The sequence below is a fragment of the Cupressus sempervirens genome, chromosome 10 (genome assembly GCF_028749045.1).
Source record: "Cupressus sempervirens isolate cs-2001-9-10 chromosome 10, ASM2874904v1, whole genome shotgun sequence".
NCBI classification, from domain to species: Eukaryota; Viridiplantae; Streptophyta; class Pinopsida; order Cupressales; family Cupressaceae; genus Cupressus; species Cupressus sempervirens.
In genome coordinates, this window is record NC_143127.1 from 615263169 (window position 1) to 615277103 (window position 13935).

The 13935-nt window shown below is 36.0% G+C and overlaps 1 protein-coding gene across 1 annotated transcript in view; it reads right to left on the minus strand.

The window, feature by feature from the left end:
• Positions 1-228: 228 nt before the first annotated feature.
• LOC149535347 (aspartyl protease APCB1-like) overlaps positions 229-13935 on the minus strand; it is a 75400-nt gene continuing 61693 nt past the window's right edge. The window contains exons 2-9 of the mRNA XM_089805627.1: positions 2691-2808; positions 2108-2337; positions 1757-1993; positions 1513-1666; positions 1336-1421; positions 1091-1208; positions 898-970; positions 229-565 (exon numbers count right to left, since the gene is read on the minus strand). Of these exons, the coding sequence (XP_089661753.1) occupies positions 453-565; positions 898-970; positions 1091-1208; positions 1336-1421; positions 1513-1666; positions 1757-1993; positions 2108-2337; positions 2691-2808 (1129 nt within the window). The 3' untranslated portion in view covers positions 229-452. The remainder of the gene's footprint in view (positions 566-897; positions 971-1090; positions 1209-1335; positions 1422-1512; positions 1667-1756; positions 1994-2107; positions 2338-2690; positions 2809-13935) is intronic.

A 13935-nucleotide genomic window follows, 5' to 3' on the forward strand; every position in this document is an offset into this window, starting at 1 on the left:
TTATATGCACCAGTGACCTGATAATGGTGTGATAATCTATATTTTTCTCTATCAATTTCAATCAGAAAGAATACTGGAATGTAAATTCTGCTCAAATCCTACAGGCTACAAGCAATGCCGAATTTAATGTGTTCAAGTAACAAAATCCATCCTATCCAAATTTGACCCAATAAAAGGACAGTTTGTTACTTGAATTCATATGACAACATCCCGCTTCTCAATGTGATATATGCAATAAATAATATATCATTGACTATAAAACAGGTTTTTTTTAAGATCCTTTTTCATACTCTGGTTTAATATTTGAAAATTATACACATGTAAGATCATTATAACTAAGCCAACCTCAAAATACAAGAGATATCCAACCAAATTACGTTATGTGACTGCACTAGTGCTCAAAATTTAAATAGTTAAAAAGTATAAAGTGGTGCCAAATACAAACCACGTGATCAGAAAAAGGGGAAGGACTTAAACTTAGATGGCTTATGGCAATCAGAGCGAGCCCATCCAACCTTACTATAGCCATTGTCATAGACAACCATGTACCCCTGCAACGATATGTCTGCAAAACAAATACTGCAAATTCAGAACCTAAGAGAGTAATTGTTCTGCCAACCTATGTGTTGAAAAATAAGGCAGTTTCAAATGTTGTACAAGCATCCAGAGAAACAAACATTACAGACTGCACGTATCTTACAAGCATCCAGAGAAACAAACATTACAGACTGCACGTATCTACCATTATGTTTACCAGCATCCCTTGTATGAATAAGTACAACTCAAAGCATGCAAGTTCTGAGCATCCTTAATGAGTGTCTCACCACTGAAAACGGGATGCAAAAGAGATGAAACAAAAATTCCAAAAACATACACTAAGATTCCTAATTATATTACCTCCAATGATGTTGTATTTTCCATTATTCACTTGACTTCCATCAAGTATTCCCAAACAGACATTACCCTGTGACTGTTTAGAGAATACTGAGATCAGTACTAAAGTTTGAGCATGTACCGTCCTACAGTAGGCTTACATATATAAACCAAAAAATAAAAATAACGATATTTCTTGAGGTTTCTGCACACTTACACTGATGACCAAATAACCTTCTGGAAGAATGTCAAACTTATTAGACTTGATAAGCCAAGGGCTGCTTCCAAAATCTAAGCTTAATGGCTTGAAATAGTGTTTCACGTCTGCTACAGACCTGTTGAGTTAAAATATTAAATCAACATGCAAAAAAATTGTACAGAAAAAAACAAAATAAGATGTATATTACAGCAAACTCAATACATATGTGAAAAAGAAATATTAGGGTCATCCAATTCACATACTTGATAGGACGAGGACCTTTCCAACAAACTGGCAAAGTTCGATCAGATAAATCTTGTGTTAACCTTCCAAAAAGACTCTCTTTTATCTGTTCGATCAGATAAGTGAAATCATATGCAAGGCTAAGGCAGATCCAAATCATTGATGGTATATTGTTATAGTTGAGTGATGTTACTAACCGTTGAAAAAAATGCACCGTAAGCTTGATAAGTGAAGTATGTAAAAGAGCTGCCACTATCAAATACAACACCTCCAAAGTTGTTTTCAGTGCCAGGATAAGAAAGCAGCGTGTTCCCAAGTTTCATATTTGGATAGCCCACGTGATATAGTTTCCTGATGAACACAAATAAAACTCATTGGAAGACAAATTTGCATATTTTATTTAAAATACTATGACAGATATGGAAATATAATTCAACTTACATTGAAGGCTTGCCCTGCATTTGCACCCATGTCATTCCCCATGGTACAAGGTCATTGCCAATAAACATGTAACCTCCACCTCTTTCATCTCCAGCAATACAATGACCAATTACATTCTTAACAAGTCCACCATTAGCCAGCTGTGATGGTAGACTGATCTGAGCACGGGTAAGTCCTAAAACTCCATCTGTTTTTGCAGGTGAAGTTGCCAGAGAACCCTGCTGATCATATGCACACCTGTGTCAAAATTATAAATAATATATTCAGTATCCGCAAACACTGTTGTTGAGACTTCGAAAAGACAGTATTTCAGTATACAGTTTGGTAATGACTGGCAAATCCTTGTCCTACCCAAAAACCAAACTCGTTCGAGCGATGGAGCCATTAGTAAGCAATATGCTAGCACTGTCTTTTACAAGGACTCCCATAGAAGAGCCATGATCAGCATACTCTATTTCATAATCGCACTGCTGAGAAGGGCCTTTGCACTCATAGTTGTGGTTTGCTTGCACACCCATGCACATTGGAGCTTTGCAAGATACAACTTTGCCTCCCTTAGGGTTGTACAAAGCATGTGGTCCCTGAATAGAATATTCCACTTAGGTACACTGCATCAGTATTATCCTGAGAAGATGCCAATTCTTTGCTACAACTTTAAAAACTACATTACTAAAATTAGGAATCAACCCATCTCCTAAATACCTGCTTTTTTGGAATTTGCTTACTAACAAAATTCCTGTGAATTTTTAAACTTACACAAGACTTAACAAGATTATTTAAATTTAGCTCAGAAAGATGGAAAATAGAAAAGGCAAAATAGTTCTCAACACCAACATCCTTATTCTCAGATATCTATAGCTCAAAACATATCACAAAATCCTGAAATATTGAACATCTACAATAAAAAAATCAATCCAAATACTCAGGGACTTACCTTGGCACAACTTCTGCAAGGAGCATCACACTGAAGCCATGTCAAATCGCTACCGGTATCCACATCAAGGTGATAGGGTTTTGGTGGATTTCCAATAAGAATAGAAACATAGTAAAGCCTGTTTAAAAAATAAAAAATCAACCCCATCAGGCTCTGCAAGTGTTGCTACTTATAAAACAAAATACTGCTAATAAATAACATGCAATGACCAGGTTGATTGTATAAGCTGCATCTCTTACAAATAATCTCCTTAAGATTATATAACAGATAGGAATTTTTGAAATCCAAAAGTATTCAACAAATGAGCTAGTTTTGGCTTTGGTTTTCAGAACTAAAAGTAAATAAACATTTTGATATGGGTCCCAGGGAATTTCCGGGGAACAATACCCTAAATTGATTGACCCTAAATGTGTTAAATGTAGAAACATGTATTTAAGCAATAATCAAAAACGATAAATGACATCCACGGAATAATGTATATGAATCTGTCTGACCTATAAAAGCAAAATATGCTAAATTGAACATTAGCAACATGGCACTCCCAAATAGATGTATGGCCAGTTATCTTTTTCTATCTACATCTTACTTACGATTACTATCTGTCCAGAACTCAATACATAATGATCAATGCCACAAAAGGAAAAGGATGCAACATTCCCATTTGGGTATGCCCGATCTTTTTGCCAAAAGTAACAATTCCGACAATACAACTGTAATATCCTCAAGTTTCTAAAGGCTGTAATGTAATTGGGATTCAAGTATTGCCGAATTTGTGAATGAGTTGCAGATAGCTTTACTCCATTATAAGTTATTCTCAAATTTGCTGATAGGAATAGTTTTAGATATGCACTGTAATAACCAGGTAATAGAACTTTGATGGTAATTAAGTTATTAACACGTGCATTCAATTTCAGAACTACAGTAATGTTCAAGCATGAAAGGCCAATTTGAAATGTTAAATCAGATGACACATTCATGAGCATACTTAAAAATATTGTATAAGATGATTCAAAAAAAAAGAGAGTTTTATGCAGCACCATTGCAAAGCAAGAAGCACCTGTAGCAGATGATGTGATACCAGTAAGATGGTGTTGACTCTGAAGGTAGTTTCTGGGATTTTGGTGAAAGCCCCCAACCACAGTACTGTCTCAAGCACCCAATCTCCTATAGTTTGAACGAATAATGGTTCTTCCACTAATAACCAGATATTACTTTCTGTATATTTTCACCACTGTAGCCTATACTCTGGCAGTCGGGTGCAAACTGGAATACTGCTGTCTGGGAATGAAAGTTATCCTTCTGCGTCCGTGACACTCGGCCTCTATTAAACTCCTCAGCAGTGTCTATGTATCCAAATCCGAGTAAGTGCCAATGAAACTATTGATGCGAGCTTCTCCTCACCAGGTATGTAGTTTTCGCCCACACAGTCTAGAATCTCAAGAGTGTCATTGTTACATCCCGATTTTTGACCTAATTTAAATTTATTATACCCATTGAATTGAATGGATTTTCTTTCATAATCATGTGAAAAGGGTAGTTAAATATAACCGTTGTATTCTATGAAATTGTTTGTTGTCAATTATTTGTCCAACTATTTAATGATGATGGTCATTATCCATTATTTATCATATGATGATGATAGTGGTTAACAGTTGCTTGGTTTCAGAATTATAGTTAATAATTAAATTCATTGCTAATATCTACGTTAAATGTTATTATGGATTTATTATGGCACTTGTTATTATTGTGGAAAATGTTGCACAGGTGATTGCAGGGGAAGACAAAGGGGAGAAGCATTGCTAAACAAGATCAACGGAATGAGGTACTATCTTAGTCCATTTATCTAGTCGACAAGTATGACCTCTAACTATCTTAGTAAGGACCTAGCGACTTGTATAGCAGGGTACAATCATTTGGACTTGCATGAGCTATTAGATAAACATTAAAAACATTAATAATTTTAACTTAATTAAAGTACATACCTTTAACGGCTTATGATTGACATTTCCATCATTTCATTGTAATACATATTTATGTACATGGGCATAGCTATAAAAATAAAGGTGACACCATAATATTATTTTTATACAAGATTCTATCTAATTAATATGTACATTTAAATACGTGGACAAGAAGATAAAATAATCTTCCAAATGAAGCATGTATTTAGATATACATAATAAAAGATACAAGCTTAGATAAAACATATAATATGATGTCATCTTATAAAATACATCTACATGCAAGTAGATAAATATGTTATAAATTATCCTTGGTTTATAACCTTCAAGTTCTTTTCCATATTTATTTAATTCTTAACTAAAAACTGAAATGTACATTTGGCATATTATATCGGTGTTCAAGAAGGCGAGTCATTTTCTTTAAGAGTTGTGGCTTCTTGGAAGCCTTTGATAAATCAAATGCCTCTACATATATTTGGAAGTCGAGAGAAGACGGATATGAATTTTGTCTCCACATGATTTATCTCTGCATATTTTTCCACATTTTTACTTGTTCTACCCCCTTGCTAAAGGTTGGGAATCAGATATATTCTGGATATTGCATACAGATTGCTTCTGTGAGGGAACCGTCTGTTAAACATCAAGCCAAGGCTCATGTTTCTATTAAGTCAGACAAGGTTAGTTGGTCATTTTCTTTTCGAGTGATACATCTTCATTCTTTTATTCTTGCATTCAAAATTATAGCAGAAGGAAGTACGTCCATGAGAAACCTGTACTGTATTATCAAAGAGACTAATCTTTCCGTATTGAGTCAACACTAATTGTCATGATAAGTCCAAACATCTTTATTTTACTGTTGTAAGTCAGAATCGAAGTGTACTTTTGCAAGTCTTAAGATTATTTCTCAAGCCATAAAAGTTGTGATATACTGAAACATCTAATATTCATACACTAGCTGAGGATCAGCAGAATGAGTTGGTTTACTCTGAAGTTTAAACACCTGGAACTCACCCAGCTGTATGGCCAAGGAAGAGGTGAAGAGGTGATAAAGAAATCTGCAATAACATGGAAACAAAATCAGAAATGACATAACAATTATATATTATTTTAAAAGGAAAATCGTTTAATAGCTCAAGCATGTTCATATTTATTGTTCTCCTATTGTCAAGTGAAGCGGTGGTGATCGACTAATAGAACCCATCCAAAAACCTTGGCCAAGGTCGTTAAAGGGCATGTTTGCCTTCATAAGATCACTTGATGTCAATAGTGCCAATTATTCAGACATGTCCGTCCATAACTGTACGGACATTCTAAACACTGAAAATGCTTAAATAATTGGACTTGTAGTACCCCAATCCCAGTCCCGGGGTAGGGAGAGTCTTTCTTTTCAAAAGATTGTGTGGAGATGGATATGGTCTGAGGTTGGAAGGTTGAGCCTAAGTCAATGCTTCTCCTCTTACCGAAAGTGAAGGCTTGCACAACTAGTTAAAGACTCACCAGTTACTTCTTGTATGTTTCTTCTTTCCATTCCTCATATGCATTTATATTCCTCTTATAACTGAGCATGTATTTACTTTACTATATACAAGGGAAGATAGGAAATCATTATATCTATTACTTCAGTTAATCGTTATTTCGGTTACTTCAATTAATCGTTATTTCAGTTACTTCAGTTAATCATTATTTCAGTTCCTTTAGTTAATCATTATTTCAATTTCTTCAGTTAATCATTATTCCAGTTATTTCAGTTGAATGATTATCTCACTTAATCATTCGTAGTTAAACCAGTTAATGTCTCATGAAAAGGATTTAAGATGTTCTGTTTCGAAATATTGGTCGAAGAAAACTCTCTCATTCCTATGTGAAACCAGTTATTAGTTCTTTATTTTGTTATGAAAATCCGTTTGTTACATATGGTATCAGAGCACTAGGTTCGACATTGATCTTAGGGCACACTACTTAAACAAAGACTAGTAAACCTAAAAATTCTTAGATTAAATGTACATAATGCAAGTATGTAAAATACCTCGCAAGAAGGCACGACATCCCATCTTTGTATACCTAATTAGGAACATAACGAACTACGACTACACTTGTTCCATGCCTCAGGACAATGAGACCCTAAAGCAGGCTTTGCAAAGAATGAGGAAGGAAAGAGTCAGGTGGACTCTTGCCAGTAAAGCAGCCTATAGAAACAAACTGATTCAAATTTGGAATGCCCACAAGGCCAATTCTCTTATGCACTTCCGTAGATCTTGGATGGTGCGGAATATGTACAAGTCTGAAATTGAACTGAATGCTCAGAATAACTAAATCTATAATGTAAACATCCTCTAAGGAGGAAATTTTTGTAAATAAAGGTTGTTGTAAATACAACATAGAAGTAATTAAAAAAAATTGATTGAATAAATTGGTTTATTCAGGTGCTTATCTACTCGCAATCTCTTTATCTTGTAGAATTCATGTTAAAAAAATAATACTATAACACAACAAATTGACATAAGAGTCTTGATAATTTTCAGGTCAAACCAGTAAACAAGAAATATGAGCAGCGAAGAGAATGTTGCAGGCCATGACATGGTCCATGAAAATAACACAATCTTCAACTGATTTATTACTTCAAATTTTGCAAGAAACGAAACTGAAATTAGATAACATGGAAAAAAGAATGAATGAAATGGCAGCCCAGATGGGGCATAATCAAGAGGAAATGCAATCCTTGCTCCCTCCCAGAACAGAAACAAAAGTCTCTAAACACAGCAAGAAAACCCCTCAAACTTCACCTTCCCAAAATGAAAAAACAGAAGAAACTTGAAATAGTAAGTGATCTATCCACAGATATTAAGAAGATCAAACCACCCAAGTTCTCTGGTTTTGAATCTAGCGAGGATGCAGAGGCCTGGTTAACCGAAATGGAACAGTACTTTGAAATTAGGAATTTTTCAGAAACCTCAAAATCGGTTTGGGAAACATACCACTTTACTGGAGAAGTTGCTACATGGTGGGGAAACACCAAGGTTGAGCTAAACATTAAAACCACTGAAATTCCCTGGAAAAAGTTTGTTACCATTTTTAGGAACCGTTGGTTACCCCAAACCCTTTATGATCAAAAGTTGTTGGATTTTCAAAATCTCAAGCAAGGAGATATGACCGTACATAAGAATTGGGAGAAATTCACTCGACTACTGAAGTATGTACCACCATATCAACAAGACAGGAACCTCAAGGTGAGGAAAATCATCATGGGATTGAATAATAGAATAGGAGGGGCAGTTGATGTTCTCACTCCTCGAACCATAGAAGAAGCTCTAGAAAAGATTGTCTGACAGGAATATAAAATCAAGAGAGATGATTCCATCCGGGATAATAAAAGAAAAACTGTTAGTGTAAATAATTATTCACTATTTACATTTACTTAAGTTTGCTTAAGTTAATGCATTATTTTAATATTTATTTATTTAGTCACCTAGAAGTGTGCGCACTCTTGTGAGTTGTCATGTTGACAACACAGGAGTTCGCACCTCTTTTAGGCACATGGTGTCTACAACATAGGAGTTAGCACACTAATTAAGCGCATGGTGTCTACAACATCTCTACTTAAGATACACCTTGTCATTCTTATCCTCTCATCTAGAATGATTGATAAGATGTGTGCTTGGTTGTCATGCTTATCTTATCTCCTGGCTTTTTCTAGAGACATTCTAGGTGCTTCCTGAGAGGCCTTTATATACAGGCACTCCTAGTGTGTACATTCATCTGATACAATACAGAGCAATGTATGAGGGCATACTCTAATATATTGATCATACTCCTTTTTGGTCCACAGTTGTGCTTGTGTTCGAGTTCTACAATCTTTGGCGAATATTGCCCTAAGGCAAATTCTTACATGGTATCAGAGTTACACCAAATTCTTACATGCTATCAAAGCTAAGTTGGAGAATTTCTCTTCACATAGCCGTTCGAGACCATCTTCTTGCTTCAACACCACAGCCCGAATCTGGAGTATTACAGTCATTGGGAGCGTCTAGAACCAAATCTGACCTCGCCATTGCATCCGAAATGTCGATTCAATAAAATTTGACTATAATTTCGCCTACCCTAGGCATAGTCAAAATTGAGGCTTTTTTTTTTTGCAAACTGGCACCCAAAGGCCCGATTTGCAAAATTGGTATGATCATTTCAGATCTGTACATTTAATTTTTAGATCTGCATTTTTTTTCATCTACATCTCTACAAAAAATTTTGGATCTACATTACTTTTTCCTAAAAAATTGGCCATCAAGCCCATAGGAAGGATTTTTTGCAAGTGAAAATTGAAGCTTCCTAGTGCAAATCAGATATTTGCATCACATTCAGAAGGTCAAAAAAACCCCAAATCGGATTTTGTTTCATCCAAATTGGACATCTAAGGCAAAATCTAGAGCCATTTGGATTTTGGAGGCGTGACGGCAGCAATTTAGGAAAAATAAGAGCAGAGGTGATTTTCAAATAGCGATCTCCCTCATACGGACTCTTTTTCGCGAGCAATTTTTTTTGTTTTGAGGTAGAATTTCATGATCTACACATTGGTGCAGGTGGTTTGAGATCTCTGTTTCTGAATTTTTCTGCGACTCGCAAATCCCGAATTTTGTCACTTCAAATGCTCCGTAAGGGTTCATTTGGACACATAATCAAGTTTCGTTTTTTTTTCAAAGTGCATTTTTTTTGTCTACTTTCCAGATCTGTAATCATATTATAGGTTCTATGGACAAAAATTCTACTTTTAGAAATAGGCCCTAAATTGGCAAGCGGCTACCAAGTGCCTAAATCATACATTGGGGGGGGAGGGTGGTTCTTTGATTTATTTTGCATCTTTGGGGGTTACATTGATTAGTCCATCATGGAAGAGGAAGATTTAATTATCTTGACACCAGACAACTATAAGGAATGGAGTCAATTGGTTATCCCATATCTTAGCATAATGCACTACCATATGTGAGAGGACTTACCTACAATGCGGACACAAGTGCCCTCATTTGGCGTACTCTCTTTCTATTTATGGATATGGAGGTTATGGATTCAATTGAGGACATTAAGTCATCTAATCCATATGTTTATTGGATTCATCTTTGGGAAATGTATGGAGATCCACACATTCCTCCATTTCCAAAAGATCTTTTACCTCCAGTTGCAACTACATCCTCTCCAGATGAGATCACACCTCTAGATGCTCTTGTTGCTCCTACTGATCATGTTCTAGCCACAGATGCTTTGGATTTAGTGCAGCAGAACCATTTATGTCTTCCTACTTTACCTTCATGCAACGACTTCCTTCCACACATTGCAGCTCTATTCCTGGAGTCTCATATTGAAGATGTGGGAGACACTATTGATGATATTCGTCTTCTTTTTTAGGCGAATTCTTCATCCATTGCCGCAGTGACAGATTCATGTACTTCAATACAGTAGGGTACACTTTGTCTTCCAGGTGATGACTTCTTGCCAAACATTTCAGCTCTATTTGTAGAGTCACACACAGTAGATTTGGCAAACTTCTTTGATGATCTACCGCTTCTCTTTGCTGAGGACGATCCTTCTACAATTGTTGCGAGGGCTCACTCTGACCCTCATTTCCATTCTCTACATGATCAGTTTTTACAGGCTGATGTGATTGTGGATCCTTATGTACAGCAGTTGGAGGAGGTCTCTCTATCATTTGAGGAGATTGTTGGTTCTTTGAAACAGGTTCTACATACATCCTTTCTAGATCTGCACTTCTTCTCAACAGTTTTGGAAGGAGCCACCATCAGTATCGAAACAGGGACACTTGAGTAGGTTTCAAAGACACCATTCATCATCGAGATTCTTTCCACTCCCAAGGGAAGCGTCTCACCAATACCCTTGCATTCGTTTCTTCCAAAGGGGAGGAACATCATTCAACAATCATGAATCAGCTTCTACATTGGAGCATTTCTCACTGGTCGACACCTTACTTTTAGGGGGGGGGGACTACCTTGTCTCCTTCATTTTTATGGGGGGGACTTTTTCCTCTTAGGGGGTTTTGTCCTTCTCCCATTTCTCTCTTGTATATACTGGATGTATGTCGTAATGGGGGGGTTTTGATTACTCCATCCATCCATACATCTTGTTTTCATCTCTCTTTTTGGGGAAGGGTTTTTCCAACGAGATTTTCCCTCTTTCTCCGCTTTATGAGAGATTGCATTTCATTATGTACATGGGTACCAAACATGGCCTAGTAGCCGAGACCCATTATGCATTTCATCCTTTTTTTGTGAGCTTAAGGGCATTCCCCTAAGTTGCACTTAAGGGGGGGTGTTGGTGTAAATAATTATTCACTATTTACACTTAAATTTACTTAGGTTAATGCATTATTTTAATATTTATTTATTTAGTCACTAGGAGTATGCACACTCTTGTGAGTTGTCATGTTGACAACACAGTAGTTCGCACCTCTTTTATGCACATGGTGTCTACAACACAAGAGTTAGCACATTAATTAAGCACATGGTGCCTACAACATCTCTACTTGAGATACACCTTGTCATTCTTATCCTCTCATCTAGAATGATGGATAAGACATGTGCTTAGTTGTCATGCTTATCTTATCTCCTGACTCTTTCTAGAGACATTCTAGGTGCTTCCTTAGAGGCCTTTATATATAGGCACTCCTAGTCTATACATTCATCTGATACAATACAAAGCAATGTATGAGGACATACTCTGATATATTGATCATACTCCTTTTTGGTCTACAATTATGCTTATGTTCGAGTTCTACGATCTTGGGTGAATATTGCCCTAAGGCAAATTCTTACATGGTATAAGACCTATACCAAATTCTTACAAAAACAAACTGGAATTCAGAAAGTACAGATACTGGATCTCAAAAGAAACAATTTAAGGATTATAAATTTAACAAGCCAAAAACAAAAGGGAATAGAATCAAGGATTTTTAAAGTAATTTCAATACAAATAAGAATAACAAGGGTAGTGAAAAGAAGGGGCAACCTTCAGCATGCTTCACTTGTGGAGATCGTTATGCTAATAAATGTCCTATTAAGACGAATACCAATCAACCACCCCTTCCACCTCAGCAACATGTTTATCAATAAAGGATTCATGCAGCACTGGACAATCGGCAAGCAGAACAACAGATAGGCCCGATCAAAACTTTGAGTAAGATCTACAAGAACCTTGTTTTTATTTTAATTGATACTAGAGCTTCTGAATGCTTTATATCGCCTAAACTATTAAGTAGATTTCCAAAGAGATCTAGTTTTATGGCAAAACCATTGACAGTCGAGTATTCAAACCAATCATGGGCTAAGGTAGAGTAGTGTTTGTTTGAGGCTCAGGTTGATTTTCCAAATTTCTCCACTGAATTCGACTTGTATGTAGCACCTCTTGGGTCTTACGATATTATTATAGGCATTAATTGGCTCAGTGAGCATAAGACCAAGGTTGATTGTCTTGCTAAAATTGTAAATTGTTTAAACGACCAAGGCAAACCTGTAAATATTAAAGGGGTTATACATGAAATTAAATCCAAATAGATATCCGCCATGCAACTCAAGAAATGTGGAAGAAAAGGTTGTGAGATCTTTGCAGTAAAGATCGAAGATTTGAGAGAAACAAAGGATGTTCTACATGAAAACAAGGAAAAATTTAAAAAAACTTTCAAAGAGAAGTATCCATACCTAAAGAAATATCAGGATGTGTTTCATGAAGAAATCCCCATATTATCTCCATCCCAAGTCTTTGATTTTACCATAGATTTGATACCCGGAGAAGAACCCATTTTTGGAGCCCCTTATCGAATGACCACCACAGAATTAATGGAGTTGCAAATGCAATTACAAGATATGTTAAATAACAAACTTATCCAACCCAGTGTTTCACCATGGGGAGCCCCAATATTGTTTGTCAGAAGGACGGAACTATGAGATTGTGTATAGATTATAGAATGCTCAATAAGGTCACCATCAAGAACCGATACCCAATTCCTAGAATAGATGACCTCTTTGATCAAATGAAAAGCACTACAATATTTTCAAAGACTGACTTAAGGTTGGGATATACCTCAGCATCGAGGATGAAGACATTCACAAAACCGCATTCAAAACTAGATATGGGCACTATGAGTTCACAGTATTACCCTTTGGGTTAACCAATACTCTGGAAGCTTTCATGAATTTGATGAATAGCATATTTTGAAATTCTCTAGATAAGTTTGTACTGGTCTTCATAGATGATATCCTAATCTATTTGAAGAACGAGAAAGAACATCAAGAGCATCTAGAAAAAGTCCTACAAAGGCTGAACGAACATAAATTATACAAAAAATTGTCTAAATGCGCATTTTATCATAAAGAAATCCAGTATTTAAGACATATTATATCAGCATAAGGAATAGCAGTAGATCCTTCAAAAATCAAAGCAATTAAGGAATGGCCTATACCTAAGAATGTGACAAAAGTCAAGAGTTTCATGGGATTGACAGGATTCTATAGGAAGTTTCTCAGGAATTTTTCCAAGATAGCTTACCCAATCACATCACTTCAAAAAAAGGGAAAGAAATTCCTGTGGACTAAAAAATGTCAATCAGCTTTTGAGTATTTGAAAGAAAAGTTAACTACTGCACCCATATTAAGAGTACCCGACCCACAAAAGAAATTCGTAGTCATAACACATTCATCAAGGGAAGGAGTAGGAGTAGTAATGCAGGATGAACAAGTGATTGCATATGAGTTAAGGAAATTGAAGAATTACAAGCAAAATTACGCCCCCCGTGAACTAGAATTGGCAGCTATAGTACATACCCTCCAAATATGGATACACTATTTGATAGGGAAACCTTTCAATCTTCAATCCGATCACCATGGCCTAAAATATATCTTCACTCAACCCAACCTTAATGCTAGAGAGAGGAAATGGCTGGAACTTCTAGTAGATTATGAATTTGATATTAATTACATCAAGGGTAAGGAAAACAAGGTGGCAAATCCCTTAAGCAGAAGGAAACACATTTCTGCGATGGCTGTCATACATTTCAGATTAAAAGATCAGATACTACAACATCTAGAGCATGATGAATTTTATGCAAAGATCAGCCAAGCTCTCATCAGAGACCCACATGATCCTAGGTATTCAGAATTTAGGATAGAAGAGGATGGATTGTTAAGATATCATGACAAGATTTATATACCTAACAAAACCGAACTTCGAAGAATGATTATGGAGGAATCCCATTAAGCTCCATATTCAAGACATCTTGGAGTGACTAA